The sequence below is a fragment of the Triturus cristatus genome, chromosome 4_1, assembly GCF_964204655.1.
Source record: "Triturus cristatus chromosome 4_1, aTriCri1.1, whole genome shotgun sequence".
Classification (NCBI taxonomy): domain Eukaryota; kingdom Metazoa; phylum Chordata; class Amphibia; order Caudata; family Salamandridae; genus Triturus; species Triturus cristatus.
Window position 1 is genome coordinate 382506635 of NC_140585.1, and position 16236 is coordinate 382522870.

General features: G+C 44.2%; 1 protein-coding gene across 2 annotated transcripts in view; it reads left to right on the forward strand.

The window, feature by feature from the left end:
• The window catches only part of KIAA0930 (KIAA0930 ortholog), a 518594-nt gene extending 508354 nt beyond the window's left edge, over window positions 1-10240 (forward strand). For both annotated transcript variants that reach the window (XM_085652434.1, XM_085652436.1), the window contains one exon: window positions 8380-10240. In XM_085652434.1, coding sequence (XP_085508560.1) covers window positions 8380-8420 — 41 coding nt within the window. In that variant the 3' untranslated portion in view covers window positions 8421-10240. The remainder of the gene's footprint in view (window positions 1-8379) is intronic.
• The last annotated feature ends 5996 nt before the right edge of the window (window positions 10241-16236 follow it).

Here is a 16236-nt window from a genome sequence, read left to right on the forward strand (position 1 = left end):
ACACCATCCCCCAAGCTTCAAAAAAGAGAAATTGTAGCTCAACACAGGAATTTTCCAATTATGATGGTGGCACCCAGAATCCATTTCATACATTATAGTCAATAATAGACTCGGTATGTGCCCGATAGCGAGTGAATGTCCTCCTCATCTTGGCTCGGGCATCCCCCCGGGCAGCAGCAGCAGCAGCAGCAACAGCCAGGGTGCATCGTGCTGTACTTCAATGTGGGAACTGCTAGCAGCAACCTCCATGCCCCATCTCCCTTTCTTCATAGAGCTGCTGGACCTGATGCGCCCCCTCCGAATCGAGCCACCAGTCCTGACAGGTGCTTGGCCCACCTCATGTGTATCAACATTGTCAATCCAGGCCCATACATCATCTGCGCAAGTGTAAAATCTATACTGGCCATTATGTACCACCTGCAGCTTGGCGGGAAGAAGCAACATATATTTAATGTTCATAGTACATAGTTTCTGTTTGGCGGCCAAGAAGGAGTGTCTTAGGGCCCACACATACGGGTATTATCTGGGAATATTCCATACGGCAGTGGGATGGTAGAGGATAAAAAGGCTCTGGCACCCACCTCCTTAAGCGCTATTTGCCCCCTCACCAGCAGTGCCCCCCTGGCAACTCCCTGTAGGCCACGCAGAAGCCCTGACACGCCAACCCCCAGCAGAGGGGAAGTAGGCCAGTCACTCCCCACTGGTCCTGCATCCTCCACTCGCCAAAGCGATGCATCCAGGCTCCTCTGCCCCCCTCGGCCTGCTCACCTTCCAGACGTCCCAGAGCTGACTCCGCATCGAAGACAGCTGTCGCTGCATCCCCAGCAGACTCACCTAGGCTGTCGGTGCAGCACTCCTCACGGGGTCCTCACCTCCTCCTCTGCACAGTGCAGTTCCGCAGCGCCTGTGGCGCCTCCCTCCAATCTCACCTCACAGTAGACCTAGGGCTGGGCAATTGAGTATTACTGTCTTACCCTCGCGTCCTAGGTGCCGCTAATCATGGCTTAGGAAGTCCCACAGACAGATTCCCCAGGCTGACGCACTGTTAATCAAAGCCTGTGGCAGGGCTGGCACACCGCTCCCTCCGGGGCTCGCTCGACTACTTGAAGGGGTCCCACCAGCAAAGAGGCCCAAAGAAGGCTCACACTTATGGCCACAGAAGCGCAGGATTCCTTCAGATTACACAGGGGGTTCGAAAAGCCGCAACTCGAAACCTGGTTGCTGGGTGAAATGTGTTGCTTGGTGTGGGCTCATCGTCCCGACCCTCTGCAGTTCAAACTTTTAGATGTATTATTGTTTGTTCTACTGTTGGTCCAGCAAGGATGCATCTGTCAAACACCTGCGACAAGTGCAACGCATCCAAAACGCCTCCGCCCGACTGATCCTCAACATCCCTCGCCGCAGCCACATCACCCCCCACCTGAGAGACCTACACTGGCTCTCCGTCGACAAGAGGATCACCTTCAAGCTCCTCATCCACGCACACAAAGCACTCCACAACACCGACCAGCCTACCTTAACAGCAGACTCAGCTTCTACACCCCCACCCGCCATCTCCCCTCTGCCAGCCTCGCCTCTGTCTCCCGCATCCAACGAACGACCTCCGACAGCAGATCCTTCTCCTTCCTCGCCGCCAAGACCTGGAACACCCTCCCTACCCACCTACGACAGACCCAAGACCTACTCACCTTCAGAAGACTCCTCAAGACCTGGCTCTTCGAGCAGTAGCGGCACGCCCTCCCTCAGCGCCTTGAGACCCTCACGGGTAAGTAGTGCGCTTTACAAGTACTGATTGATTGATTGATTGATTGATTGATTGATTGATCTGTCGGCCTCTGCTACCATTTTGTGTTTGCCTGATCAACCATCTCTGTTTAACTCACCTGTTGTCATGCTTTTTTATAAAAGGTCTGACTCACATGTCTCTCTTGAAGGCGTTCGTAATGCCACAATGGGATTTGAACTTAGTGTCAACCAGGGCTTTAAGTGGGCCGGGTCTCACCGCGTCTGAGCACCGCCAGTGTTTTTTAAGGGGGCCTCCAAACGGGTCTCTATCGGGTTTTGTGCCCTGGCACAGACGGTCCCTTTTTTTCCAGACTGCAGTGACAGCAGGCACATCAATGTGCGCGTGGTGAGCGTTGTAGAGGAAGGGAAATCCTTTAGAGAGAGTCATTTTCTCTCTGGATTTCCATTCTCTTTTTGAAACTTAGGAGAAGCAACATTGCCGTGGTGTCATCAGGGCTTTAAGTGGAAGCTTTTTCAATATCATATACAAGCGATAGTTGCTTCTTATTTATCTTATGCAGCTAACAACCATTGACAAAGCCAATAGTCCTGACTTGTAGGTATGATGTGACTTGTTGTATCATATATCTGGACGAAATGACAGGAACAGCAAAATACAAGTCCGGCGACACACTGTGCTGAACACAGATTTTTAGCTTAGGTGTTTTTAAGCCACGCCCTTAATTACATTGACCACGCCCCTATGAGAGAGCCCCCCAGTTGTTTCATCCCACTTAAAGCCCTGGTGTCAATTTCTTATGTGCCTGCCTTATTAGCCAATACACAGATGCTTACTGCAACTACTGATGCTCAAAACTGTTTTCTTGATTGCCATCACCTCTGTATGTGTGAAATGCAGGTGCTCTCATTTCAAGTACCCTAAACCCCTTTCTTCGTGAACAAATTAGTGCTAAGGACCTAGCAACCTATGCTGTGCTATGCGGATTTCTAAAACACGTAGCTACCCGAAGGCTTCCCAGCGTTGATTGAGATAGGAACTATGTATGCAGGGAACATGTAAACAGGGTACGATTGGTGAGGGTATAGCCAGGTTTTGAGCTGTTTCCTATTCCTTGTCTCATTGTCATGGTTTCTAAGCACTGCGGGCATTGTGTTGCACAGCTTAGGTACACGATGTGCAAAGAACCTTCTTTCTCAAAGCTGTGACACATTTTCAAACTGACCAATCTTTCACTCTTCCAACATTTGTTGTACCATCTCACCGCTTGAAAGAGGAGGAGGGGGTCAACTGGCTCTAACCTAAAAGAGCTTTGAGTTTCTACATCGACCACACAAAATGATGATCAGCTCTTGTGAGATTTTCTGGTGCAAAGAAAGGGAAGGGAAGGCAATGCAGAAAAGGTACCTGTCATCATCAATGCAGGAAAGGTACCTATCCACTGCATCAAAATCTGCGGTGTGCTGTCGCAAGGCCTGTGGATTCATTCCACCAAGGCCACTGCAAAGGCATTGGCAAGGGGTGTCAGTTCTGGACATTTGCCAGGCTGTCACGTGGGACTCCTTTCACATGTTCACAAAGCACTACTGCCTTGAATTCAAGTCTGAGGGGAGGGCCATTTTGCCCTCTCGTCTTGTTAGCCTTACTTATCTGAGTCCATTTCTCTTACCCTCCACCTTTGGTAGGTACTTCTGTGGTATATGTTTGAAAGGTGAATAATCTGTGGTTAAAAGTAGCCATCAGAAGAATAAGCCACTTACCTTTGGTAGTGCTCTTTCTGGTGGAAATTCTATCTAACCGCACATCCTTCACTGCCCTCCCACCTCATCGTTCTGTGTAGATGACTCCTAAACATGTCTATATTTTCTAGGTTAGATTTTGGCGCTCTGTCACCTGCAATAAGTGCTCAGCACCTGAGGGCGCAGAAGAAGAGAGATTAAGAAACGTATGTCAGTGCTTCTATGTGACACCACTCCGTCACTTCCGCTGAACCACATGGTGTCAGTCTTTCTCCAACTCCGTTCCACTATAACCCACAGTCCTCCAGGCGCTATCCAAATGTTATTACTGGGGTGTCTGTATTCTTGTGTCCCTGTGTCAGTTTCCTAGTGTCGCTGCCCAATACCATTGTCTCAGCATCAATGTGTTTGCCCCCGTCAGTGTTCCATTGTCACTGTCCTCAAAGTACCCTCATGTCAGCGTCTTCATCCCATTGTCGTTGTCCCTGTGTCTGACTGACTGCCTTTGTGCCAGCATTGCTGTAGAAGGGCCGGTGCTGCTGTGCCAGTGTCGTAGTTGCAGCTATTGATATCCTTATGTCACTGTCCTAGTGTCAGTATTTGTAAACCATGTCAATGCTCCAGTTTCACCGTCCCCCTGTCACCATCCCCGGATCCGTTTTGGTGCCTCTGTGTTTAGTTCTAGTGTCCTTATCTTACTGTCAGTAACCCAGTCTCAGTGTCTCCGTGTCAGTGTCTCCATGTGTCAGCATCCTGCTGTCAGTGGAGCTCCTAATTTACGCATAACTCATTTAGTCCAGGTTTTTTCTCACTTTTCTGGGAGTTGTAGTCCTATTGATCCTGCTGTAAGATCGGGACTACAAATCCGAGAATACAAAGGAAAAAAACCTGCACTGGACCATTTACTTGCACATGCAACTGGGAAATCTAAGAGTGCTGTGTCAGTTATTCACATTTTAGCACACGTGTCTTCTTTCCCTAGCCAGTGTATGCCTTGTCACTGTTCTGAGTGTCCTTAGGCCAATGTCCCATTGAGAAGCTCCACCATGCCAGTGTCCCAGTATTAGTGGCCCATGTCCACGTTTCAATGTCCGTGTCCGCGTGTCGTTGTTGGTACTCCCATTTCAGCGTCCGTGTTGATTTGCCTGTGTCAATCTATTCGTGACCGTGATCATTTACCAGGGAGCCTCTGTCAGTGTTCGAGTGAAACTCCTCCGTGCACTGTCCCGGCATTTGTGCACAGTCCGCATTCCAGTGTCATCAGTCCCCCCTCATAATCGGTGCTCTTGGTAGGGTCCCTATGCCAGTGAATTACGGCCTGATTTTGATCTTGGCGGACTGGTTATTCCGTCACAACGGTGACTGATCTCCCGTCTGTTGAAATATATATCCCATTATATCCTATGGGATTTATATTTCGGCGGACAGGATATCCGTCACCATTGTGACATAGTAACCCATCCCCAAGATCTAAATCGGGCCCTTGTTATCTGTGTTGATGTGCCTGCCAGTGAGCCTCCGTCAGTGCCCTCTTCTAAGTGATGTATTGCCTCTTTGTCACAATACCGACGTCTATGTCCCCATGGCAGTGTTGGTGCTCCTGTGGCCCTATGCAAGTGAATGTGTTGGTTACCTAATGTCATTGCTGTTACCCTCTGTGTCGCTGTGGGACCCCTGGAGTGAGTGTACTGACCTTAGTGTTCCACGTGTCATCACAGGTGAGCCATCTGTAGAATCTCTTCTCCCTCCATAGCAGGTATGCTAGGAGCTTATGGCTTTTTCAACACCGCACCCATTATTCTTACTCAGAATATCCCAATTCCTCACAAAATGAATAAATGAACATCAACAAATCCCAGCGTGGTTGTGTAAAAGCCTGACTTCTTAGCTGGCTAACCAATTGCAACGCATCTTTTCAGTGAGTGGGAAAACAATACTAGTTCAGACTAATGTCTTCCTGTCACTGCATGCTCACAAAATAAAAAAAATAAGCCTTGTCTGCTCAACATAAACAGGAAAGAATCAGCAAGTTAAATGAAAATAATCCTGCAATCAGTAGGACTAAGGCTACCTCGTTTGCAGCAGTTTATCCCAAATTTACTCTAAAATAGACTCCTGTCCAGTGGCAACCCACTTTGATTAGTATAATTACTCCCATGCACAGAAGAGCAAGTAGCACCCACCCAAATTAAGCATCCAAACCTGAAAGAAAACTGATTCAGTTTGAAAAATCCCTATCTAGTGTGAATGCGGCGCCATGCAATTCCCCCTACCAATGTGCAGACAAATTCGACAATAATATCTTGAGATCTTAGATTACGACAAATCTGATTACCTTAATCAACGAATAATAAAACCAAAACCTTGTAGATGCAATTTACAGATTTGACAAGTACATCAAAACCACAGTGATCAAACCACCAACTGAACCAAGAATCCACAGTGGACTTGGGAATATAGACAGATGGCCATTCTGAGGAAAGGGCAAAAAGAAGTCTCTAAAGCCACCCACTCAAAACCATCCTCTGATACCAACATTTTTGTGGACGCATTGTACCCCTAAGATCATACATCTGCAGAGGATGCTCTCTATGTGGGTGGATCGAGGATGGTGTTAAGCTCAATATCATCGGGGTATGTGTCCATAGATAAGGTACAAATCAGCATCAAAAATATAGTCAAATAGGAAAGGGCTGACTTAGTAACTGAGTTCTAGAGCTGAATTGGGAATAGGAAAGGACTGACTTAGTAACTGAGTTCTAGAGCTGAATTGGGAAAGCTATAAATGTTTATTACAAAGTTGAAGAAGCACACTGCAGAAATTGTGAAGTGAAGATGCAGTAGATCTCAGTTAAATGGATAGAACATTGCCATTAAGGCTCTCAGTAACAGGTACAATGCAGAATAATAGGTAAAATCTGAAATAGGTAAGTCCCAAAGGTGCAGTGAGACCAGTAAGAAATCAGACAGCATGCCTAACGCAAAGGAATAGTCTCTGGCTCACTCATAAAATCAAAGGAGATTACCCCATAGAAGTACATGAAAACGGTGGAATCATTATGGTGTGTGCAAAGAAATACATGATCAACAAATCAGAATATGGTTTTTCTAAATTAATTAGATGGCCTTTCCATCTAAGCACTAACCCACTACATGAATATTGATTCAACCCCCTCTGGCCTAATGTCATCCGGAAGTGTCCGAACAAACTAGTTCCATAGACAATTGGGAAACATTGTGAATGGATCTAATGCTCTGTCCAAGTGGAAGATCCTTGGAAAAATGTTACGTTAGTAAGCACATGCAAGAGAGTCTTTGAGAACAGTGACAGTCAGAAATAAACAAAATATGTCTTGCTTGACTACGTGCAGCAGAAATAATAAAGCACAAACATGATGAGGCATCAATTTCGAACAAGATGGCGTTGAGGCCCAACTGAGGCCTAATTTGCATAAGCCAAGAAAATACACTTTAACAGGTCATGTTGACATTGTTTCAAAAAACAATAGCTCCATGTCCGTGTACACATATGAATTGGATTTTAGATGTACTTGCTCAGGACACTATTAATAATGCAAATTCTTGATTAATACATAAAAGCTCCCACACCATCAGATCGTAATGAAATGAGCGCCAGTCAGTTAACGCACAGATCTATTATTTTTAATGTAGCTCAGGCAAGTATCTATTTTATTAATACTTTGTACTTACCTTAGTTTAATAAACTTATAATAACAAGATAATGAAAAGTTGACTGGTTTTCCAAATATTCCTTGCTATTGTAGGTCCGACTTTTTGGGCGGATGAGGCTTTAACAAAAGGTGGACGAGCCACTGAAAGCTCGTGAAAGCTGGAGCCAGGCTCAAGCCTGGAGCCAGGCTATCCCTCAGCTCAAGGTCCTGTTGGAACCTCAAGCAAGTAATGAGAAACTTTCATGTTGTTTCTGCCTGTCACTCTCTGCTCTACCCAGGATGTGACGTTACGGTCAGAACTGCTGACTTAGGAACTGGGGAACCAGGTTAAAGTCTTGGCGTCTACCTAACATCGTGTGATTCGGGCAAATCACTTAATCTGCCCATAATTCTACAAAAAATGAATGTGACCTTCTGTAACGTACCTGGGGCTCATGTAAAGCACTCCAGAACATTTGGGTCGAGTTTGACCTATATAGAAACTGCTGAAAATGCACATAGAGGTAAAAACAAAGCATTAAGACAAAAACGTGAGACAAACTGAAACTAGAAAACCTGCATACATCGTAGCTTCCCTGCTTAAAGTGGGTGATTTTAGGCACATTTTATTTCACCAAAACTCCTTTTTCCTCCTAATTGTGTATGAAAGCACTTTAAAATACGTCACTTCAGAATACCAGCTGTACAAAAAACTGTTTGATTTACTAGATTGTAATGTTGTTCTGTCTATAATAATCTGGGGCACATATAGGGTTCACATGACAACTGTCTTGCCTCTTAGTTTACTGATGGCACTGTAGTGAGGGCGGGGGCGCGAATGGTTCTAAGTGCATGTTTAGGATCTATCACTTTTAACAAGTACTTCTCAGTGCAGTGCTATAATGTGAGGGATCAGTGTTAAAGGTTCAACGTGTTAAATAAATATACTTTTTTATTTTTATTTTGTGGAGCCTTTTTCATGTTTTACGGTTGTTTGTGGTATGATTTACATATCAAACATTTTGTGGGCTCGGATCGTTCACAGGCTGACCCTTGGCTCGGCTCTCCCTGTTCATTTGTTGGCTCGCCTACCTCTAGCTTTAACTCTATGTTCGTGGTATTTTTGTAGAATTTGCAATTGTTTTGCCTTTACTTTCGATTCTCAAAATGTTTTTACAGTTCTTTTTATTGCGGAGATATAAATGTATGTTTTCCATCCGTCTAGATATCCTGGAGGTGCGACAGAAGCCCATCTTGATGTCATAGCAGAGAACTGGCGTTGCCTTGGAACCTTGCTGCCAAGTGCCTCATTACCAGACCTGCGTTGGTTTTCTATGACAGTACTACCACCTAGTGTCAGGAGCACGTACGTGCAGAGAGAAAAAGGGAAGTCTTCAAGAATACCAGCCAATCAAAAGTGCCTCTTTATTCTGCAGTCGAAGAGTGTGCGTACCGTGCTTCTCCTCATAGTGTTCTATAAGAGGACGTAACAAAAAGTGAAAAGGGGCTGCGATTAAAAAAAAATTAACAACGCAAATGCTTTACGAACAATTTACCAAGATGTTTACTTTGTTACAGAGACAATGAATGCAACGAACTGTACGTAATATGTGCCGACATTTATATATATATGCTTTGGTAAGAAATTGACTTAGAGTTTCCAAATGTACCAATGAACTTGATGCTTGATTACTGTACATAGATGAACCCGATCTGTACTGTCACACTCACTTCCGGTGCAGAGGCCGTGTAGGATTTGAGCGCGCGCTTGAGTGCGCCACAGTTCATCGAGGGTCCCTTAAGTTCTCAAGACCATTTAAACGGCTGTTCCATGTCGCATTTCTTTATGTGATGGTAGCGCACTGCTACCTTGAGTGAAAAGGATTGTATTGAGGTTGTGTTTTTTGGACGAAAACTCTAGAATTAACCTACTAATGCGCTGAGGGTGAATGCTGGCGTGGATCTCATTGGCGACCTCATCGAGCAGAAGAGGGCTCGGTATCTGAGGGTACGCGGTGGTAGCAGTTTCTTTATCGAGTGTGGTTACAAGCAGAAGCGCTACACCCAAGTATAGTGACCCAACGAAAAGGCTCTAAACCCAAATGATTCAGTTTCAGATCAATGATATAACCAATTAACCACAGCAAAGCGGAAAAGGCAGAAACGATGCTGTAAGATGGGCGAAACACTATTGAAAGCAGTAAGATGCATTAAGGAGACTCGCTTGTGCAGACGTTCAGCGAGGCTTGCTCTTTGTCTGGGTAATCGCTGGTCTTTTCTGTTTGCTCTCCCACGACTGTGAAACCAAGGGAATCTCTTGGAGTGTTACTAGAGCAGTACTAACTAAAAGGGTGAGATCCAGCCGTTGGTCCCAGTCAGATTATTGTGCAACGAGGAACTGTCATCCTGGCACTGCATTCGAAAGGTGCACCCTCAGCCACAGCCCTGTTCGTAGACTTCTGCAGATTTGGTTGAACAAGATTTTCAATTCCTCAGATTCCCTACTCTGCACAGACTGTCCACCACATTGTTCATTTGTATTGAGGCAGGTGGAATGGATCTCCCTAGGTGAGACCATCCACAGGAGGGATCAGTGGGCACTGGAACGTCAGCCTGAAGAGGCACTAATGTAAGCCTGTATGCCACGCTTTCTTGCCCATGCATCTGACAGGTAGCGAGCAAAGTGTAGGGCAGGACAAAACGCAGGCGCCATCACGGTCTGGTTCAGTCCAAAATGTGACTGCCACAGGGAAAAGGGTAGATTGGGGTTTAAAAGAACCTTGTCGGCTAGTCTTGAAATGTTGCTGAACCTACAACTCTGTATCCCACATTGTTAGGGTGGCACTGCTCTAACAGGAAATTCAACATATATGTTTAAGGTGCTTACAACGGGGTCCCATTCAGCTCTTGAGTCTAATAAAGGTAACATTCACTGCATTTGTTTTGAAAGAAAGTGTATGGGAAAGAGCCCAGCTAGGGTTAATCGCTAATAAGTGATCCCGAAGAGATTATACTTGTAATCCAGTATGTGACTCATACTGAAACAAGCACTCACCATGGTCTATTAAACTGTGCTAAACAAATAACCTTTTTGTAGCATTGTGCGTATGAAACCAAAAGGAATGCTTGTGACTGAAGTTAGGTGACTTATGTCCCATATTTCTATTTTCATTTCGGGTTGAATTGACGTAGAGCAGCTGCTTCTTTAGTTCTGAATAACTAATTCTAAGTTTTGCTCTACCCGACTCTTCGACCTTTGTAGCAGGACATCAAAACAGTATTATGGGAGTGTGGGTCAAATGAGAAGATCTAGCCATATGCAGAACAGCAATTCTAGGTACGCGGCAGCTGCTGGGACTGATATTTATAGAAGGCTTTCAATGGGTTGGTCTCACCAGTTTTGAGGGAATGTTTGAATTGAAGTTCTATAAACACAGAAATAGAAGCTGTGGGCAAACAAGTTATAGGAGATGGCACTCAAAGACGGAATCCAAATTTACAGTCACAGTTATTTGGGCAGTCCAGACCTCTTGTCAGAATTAAGCAGTATCTTTCTGTATTAGATTTTAATCCTTGTCTGCAGTTCGATCAGAGGTTGCCGCAGCTCCTGGACTTGGCTGGTGTTCATGCCCATGGTTAATTGTTACTGATGTCTGTGCTTGGCACCAGACATACCCATTCAGCAAATTGGATAGCATGATATTGGAAAGGCTAATTAAGAATAGGAAGTACATTACTGTGTTAGAAGGCAGGAAGCTTCTTTGAATGGTTTATTCTTGCCTTCATTGAGCACTCCAGTTACGGTAGAGTAACAGTGCACTTAAGGTTATATTTCATTGTGCTGCTCGCATTACATCTGACAGCGTAGAGAACAATGTTTATCTGTGCTGGAAGCATTTTCTGATCATGCGTTTCACCCTATAATGTAAGATGCCAGACTTGTTTCATACACCACAGCTTTGCATCAGCTAAGACTATTTTCTTAGACCCATTTGGCGACAAGCCTTGAAAGTAAAATACCAAAGCCCAGCACCAGGGTCAAGCATGCCACTTGGGTTTATTGGGTTCCATCATTGCTGGCCCCTGTTTACGAATGCAAAGATCAATGGGAACTAGCTACAGAGTAGAAGCTCCATGTGTATGTTTGTAAATGGAAAAACATTTGTTTTTTGTTTAGGAAGACCCTAAACCACCAACCTAGTTGGTAGCATGCTTCATCATCGGATCCCACCCAAGCCCCGAGTGCACCTTGGGTGTGCTTCGACGCCTGATTACAGCGGAGCAGGTTGTGTGCAGTGAGTGTGCAGTGAAAGTGCCAAGTGTGCGAGTTAAAAAGTTGTCCAAAGGGTCCCAGCTGCTCAAAGAACTATTTTAATAGGGGGCCCTTGGCAGCCTTAAAAACTGAGAAGCGGATATTACTGGAGGTAATTTATGGCTCCAATATCCTGTGTGGTCAACATGTATCAGCCACGTCTCGGTGCTAAACTGGCTTTCATCAGGACCTATGTGAGTGGTAATTAGTGGTCGTCTAACTGTGTGTTTTCAGACCAAAATGTGTCGCATGCGCTAACGTGCAACACATCTCCATCGACGGAGTTCTGATGCAGGCCGCAGTAGGTACAGGCAGAGGGCCACAGACCTTGACAAATGTGTTACAATAGGTCCGACCCCCCACGGAACTCATGGGGCTCATTTCTGAAAATTTCAGAGTATTGAGCTACTAGAGGAAACCATCCTCTTCCAATTATCGCACCTTAGCAGGTGCGACACATTATGGTCTGAAAACACACAGTTAGACCACCACTAATTACCACTCACATAGGTCGTGATGAAAGCCAGTTTAGCACTGAGACCTGGCTGAAACATGTTGACCACAAGGGATATTGAAGCCATAAATTACCTCCGATAATAATCGCTTCTCGGTTTTTAAGGCTGCCAAGGGCCCACTATTAAAATAGTTCTTTGAGCATTTGGGACCCTTTGGACAGTTTTTTTAAGTCGCACACTTTGCATTTTCACTGCACACGGCCTGTTCCGCTGTAATCAGGCATCGAAGCACACCCAAGGTGAAATCGGGGTCTTGGGTGGGACCTGATGATGAAGCATGCTACGAACTAGGTTGGGGGGCTGAGGGTCTTCCTAAACAAAAAACAAATGTTTTTCCATTTACAAAAATACACATGGAGCTTCTACTCCGTAGCTAGTTCCCATTGAACCTTGCATACTCAACAGGGGAAGTGAACTAGCACATGCTTTTTTCCTCTCTCTCTCGCTTGATACTTATCACCCTGTTTACGAATGTCTCTACAAGTTGTTATACCATATCTCTGGCTTACAACATGTCCATTACAATTTCGTGAGCTTACATCCTTAGGATTTAAGTAGAGGTGAAGAATGTCCCTATGGCAGCTTTCAAGTCGTCTTGTTGGAAAGAGCACTGACATTTTTAGTCGTCCCTTTCATGCAATGTGGCCACATTCGAACAAACAAAAAAGTGATTCTCTAGAAGCACCTATTTGTTTCAGACAACAGTCCTGGGAGTGAAGAAGCCAATAGAACCAAAATGCCAGACTCTGAATTGTTATGGATAAAGAAGAAAGTGTCTGCTTCTTCCGAACATATTTGTGGCGCCATTGCTCCCTATCCTCTTGAGGTCCCTGACCCTCCCCAGCACACTAAGGCGCAGTATAATGTGGCATACCCTTATGAAGGGAGCTTTGAGGTGGCTGCCTACCTCGTCAAGCTTTAATCTGAACTAGGACTTAGGGCGCATAGTCAGCGCGCACTGTGGTATTATTTTGTGGGTCTTTAGAGCATATGTGTTCACATTCCGCCTCGGGTACCATGGCCTTTTCAGAAAAACAGATTTGTGATGGGGGAATGGATTTGGTAGAACTGTTCTACAAATACTGTGATGTGCTACCAGTGGTAGAAGGTGCTACATTATTTGGAGTCCTTTTAGTCGCTTTGTTACAGTTGAACATTTTTTTGTATGGTCATTTCAGTATTTTTGGAGGGAATTAAAATGAAAACACTGCAAAGTTACATTGTGCTTGAGATAAATGGCTTGGGTGGCTGGCCTGATAGTACAGCTTGGACCTCGATAAAAGACAGACGGGCAGGAGGAGGCTGCCTTGTTTTCTGCCTTGGCTGGTCTCTCACAAGCCCCCGACTGGTTGAAAGAGGCCGAATAATGGAAATAACAAGGAGGCTGATCGCGCCCACTGACCGGAAGAGGCGGAGCGACGGAAGGAGGCCGCCTTGTGTTCTGCTCCAGCTGCCCTTCCGCTCATGGAAAGAGGCAGTGGGCAGGCTGCACATCTCTACCGCTCTTTACTCGTCAGACTGGACACACGTGTTCACTTGGGATCACCTCGCTCCTTCTGCCTCCCGCTCAAGGACTCGGATGTTGTGTGTCGACTGACCCAGGCATCTGTACCAAGTGATGTCATCCATGACAGCCCCTAGGTTGATTATTTTGTCTGTAAGATTCGACTTCTGTTGATGACTGTTGATTCTTTCTCAACCTCTTCCTTTCTATCGGCGTTTCGCTTTTGTGTTCCCAGTTTTATGTCCGTTTTTTTAGGTTTGTTTTATTACTGGCATTATCTGATTTATTAATCACCTATGTTCCTGCGTGGAGAATGCTATTTATTTTTTAATTTCCTTCTTTTAACTTGTATTGGTCCTTTTTTCACCTCCTTTTTTTGTGATGTTTTATCTGTTTGACTCATTTCCTACCTCCTGTGTCATTTCTGTTTCTTAGGAATTAATCCTATTCTTTCATCTTTTCTTCTTGTTCATTCTTTGCATTTCTTATCACTTCTTTTACGTGTGTGTCTGCCAAATCCTCCGTTTCTTTCCTGTTGTCGTGTATCTATGTTAAGTAATATATTCTTTTGTAAAATTGTCTTTAATCAGCAGGAAGGAGTGATATTCAAATAAACGTAAGTCTATGTAGATCCACAGCTTTCTTTGCTTTGTGATTTCGGTATTTGATTTCTGCTCTTTGCCACAGTAAATGTCATGCTGTCGCTTTGCACCAGCCAAAAATCTTTTATTCGTTGCCACGATAATGAACTTCTGTTTTTGGAGGCAGAAAAGGATAATTTCACACATTAGGAGTCAATTTCTTTTAATCCCATTTCTGTCCATAATTGTCTTTTTTTTTCCTTCGGATCAAATCAATATAATGCATTGAGATCAGGCAGGGGAGGGAGAGGGAAGTATTACTACAATAAAGACTTTGAGATGAATGTCACAGGACGTGAGTTTGCCTGGCAAATGAATCTTGGAAATGGCCCACCACGCATATATTGTTTTGTAAAACTGCCAGGCAGCAGAGAACGCTGAACTGTCAGACTAGGGCAGAGGCACCCAGCAGAATTGAACATTCAGCACTTATTACAATGATTTGCAAGGACAATCAATGCCTTTACCAGCAGACTGCCCAACGAGGAACCTGTTCAATGTATTCCCCGCCGTCAGAAAGCTCCTGTATCTTTTAACTACACATATACCCGCTGCCTACATGGACAAGCTTGAAAACACTGCGCATGTTCAGTATTGGGCCCAGGTAAACCAAGGCAAACACATAGCAGTAAATCACAGCTATAGCTGACTGTGGTTTTGTTTTTCACACATTTGATACAGTTCATGGACACAAGTGTTGGTGACATTGTTTCTTCCTCTTTCAAATGTCACTAAAACGGCTTTATCCAAAGCTGTGCCCACTTCAGGAAATTAAAAATCCAGGGAATGACGATTCTCCAGTTAACATACAGAGAGAAACTTGATTTCATCAAAACAACGGAGGCTAACATTTTGGAATAACTTTTATTGCTGCCCACACATGCAGCCCTATAAAGAACATGTATTACATCATAAGTAAAACATTCCATAGAACAGAACAAAATGGACTGGTAACTAGGCATCTTCCTCTTAGAGGTGCAAAAAGGTAAAGTAATTGTAGATTCAACTCCTTCCATGTTAATTGCACTTGATAAGAAAAGAGTTTTCACAGTAACGCAGTGTCTGGAAAGAAAAGTAATATCTATTGCTAAGTAACTGAAAACTACAAGACAAAGTAAGACGTAAAATGTAATCATTACGTATATATAAAACAAGAATACAAATCTCTTAAAAAGTCCACCGGGGAGTGGTGGGAGGGATAATGTTAGCCTCCGTTGTCTTTAATGAAATCAAGATTCTCTCTGTATGTCAATTGGAGAATCGTCATTTCATTACAAGACCGAAGGTTACCATTATGCGAATTTAAAGCTTTTCAATGCTATATTGCTTATATGTTCTACAGGTTAAAGGTAACATTTAACAAAAGTGGAAGCATTTGACCAATCTGCTGCTTTGAGAATATCCGCAAGGGAACCTTCACCCCAGAACACCTTACTGGCCATAGCACCACGGGAAGAGTGTGCGCCAAACTTGGATAAGTCTATCCCGGCTTCCAACATTGCTGTTCTAACCCATCTCGAAATTGTAGCAGAAGAGACTGCCTTATAGGGTTTTACAAGGGATATTAGTAATTGACTTTCATTATTAGGTCTATAATCAATAATTTTCTGTTTGTACACTTTCATGCAACTCACCACACATAGTAATCAGTAAAATAAGGATAACAAATATTTTCAGACATAGTCTTGGTCCTTTTCCATATTTCAAAAAGTTCGTCATCTGGAGAATAGACTCTATTAGGTTTCTAACGCCTTAACATCTGACACTCGTCTAAAAGATATTAGACAAAGTAATGTTGCTAGCTTTATAGATAATTGTTTTCTGGAAAGAAAACAGTTATCTGGCCAAGAGCTGAAAAGGTTGAAGATAAGATTAACATTCCATTGTGATTCATATTTGGCCTTTGGAGGATGCTTAAGTCTTATTCCCTTCATTACTCTACGTATTATGGGGTCGGTACCAATGGAAAAATCATTTAACAGTGAATGGTCTGCTGAAATTCCAGGTCTGTAGCAGTTTACTGTTCTATAGCATAAACCTGAATTAAACAGACCTACTAGGTAATTGGCTACCTCCACTACAGGAGCATCCCCGGGATCCAAATGACGTT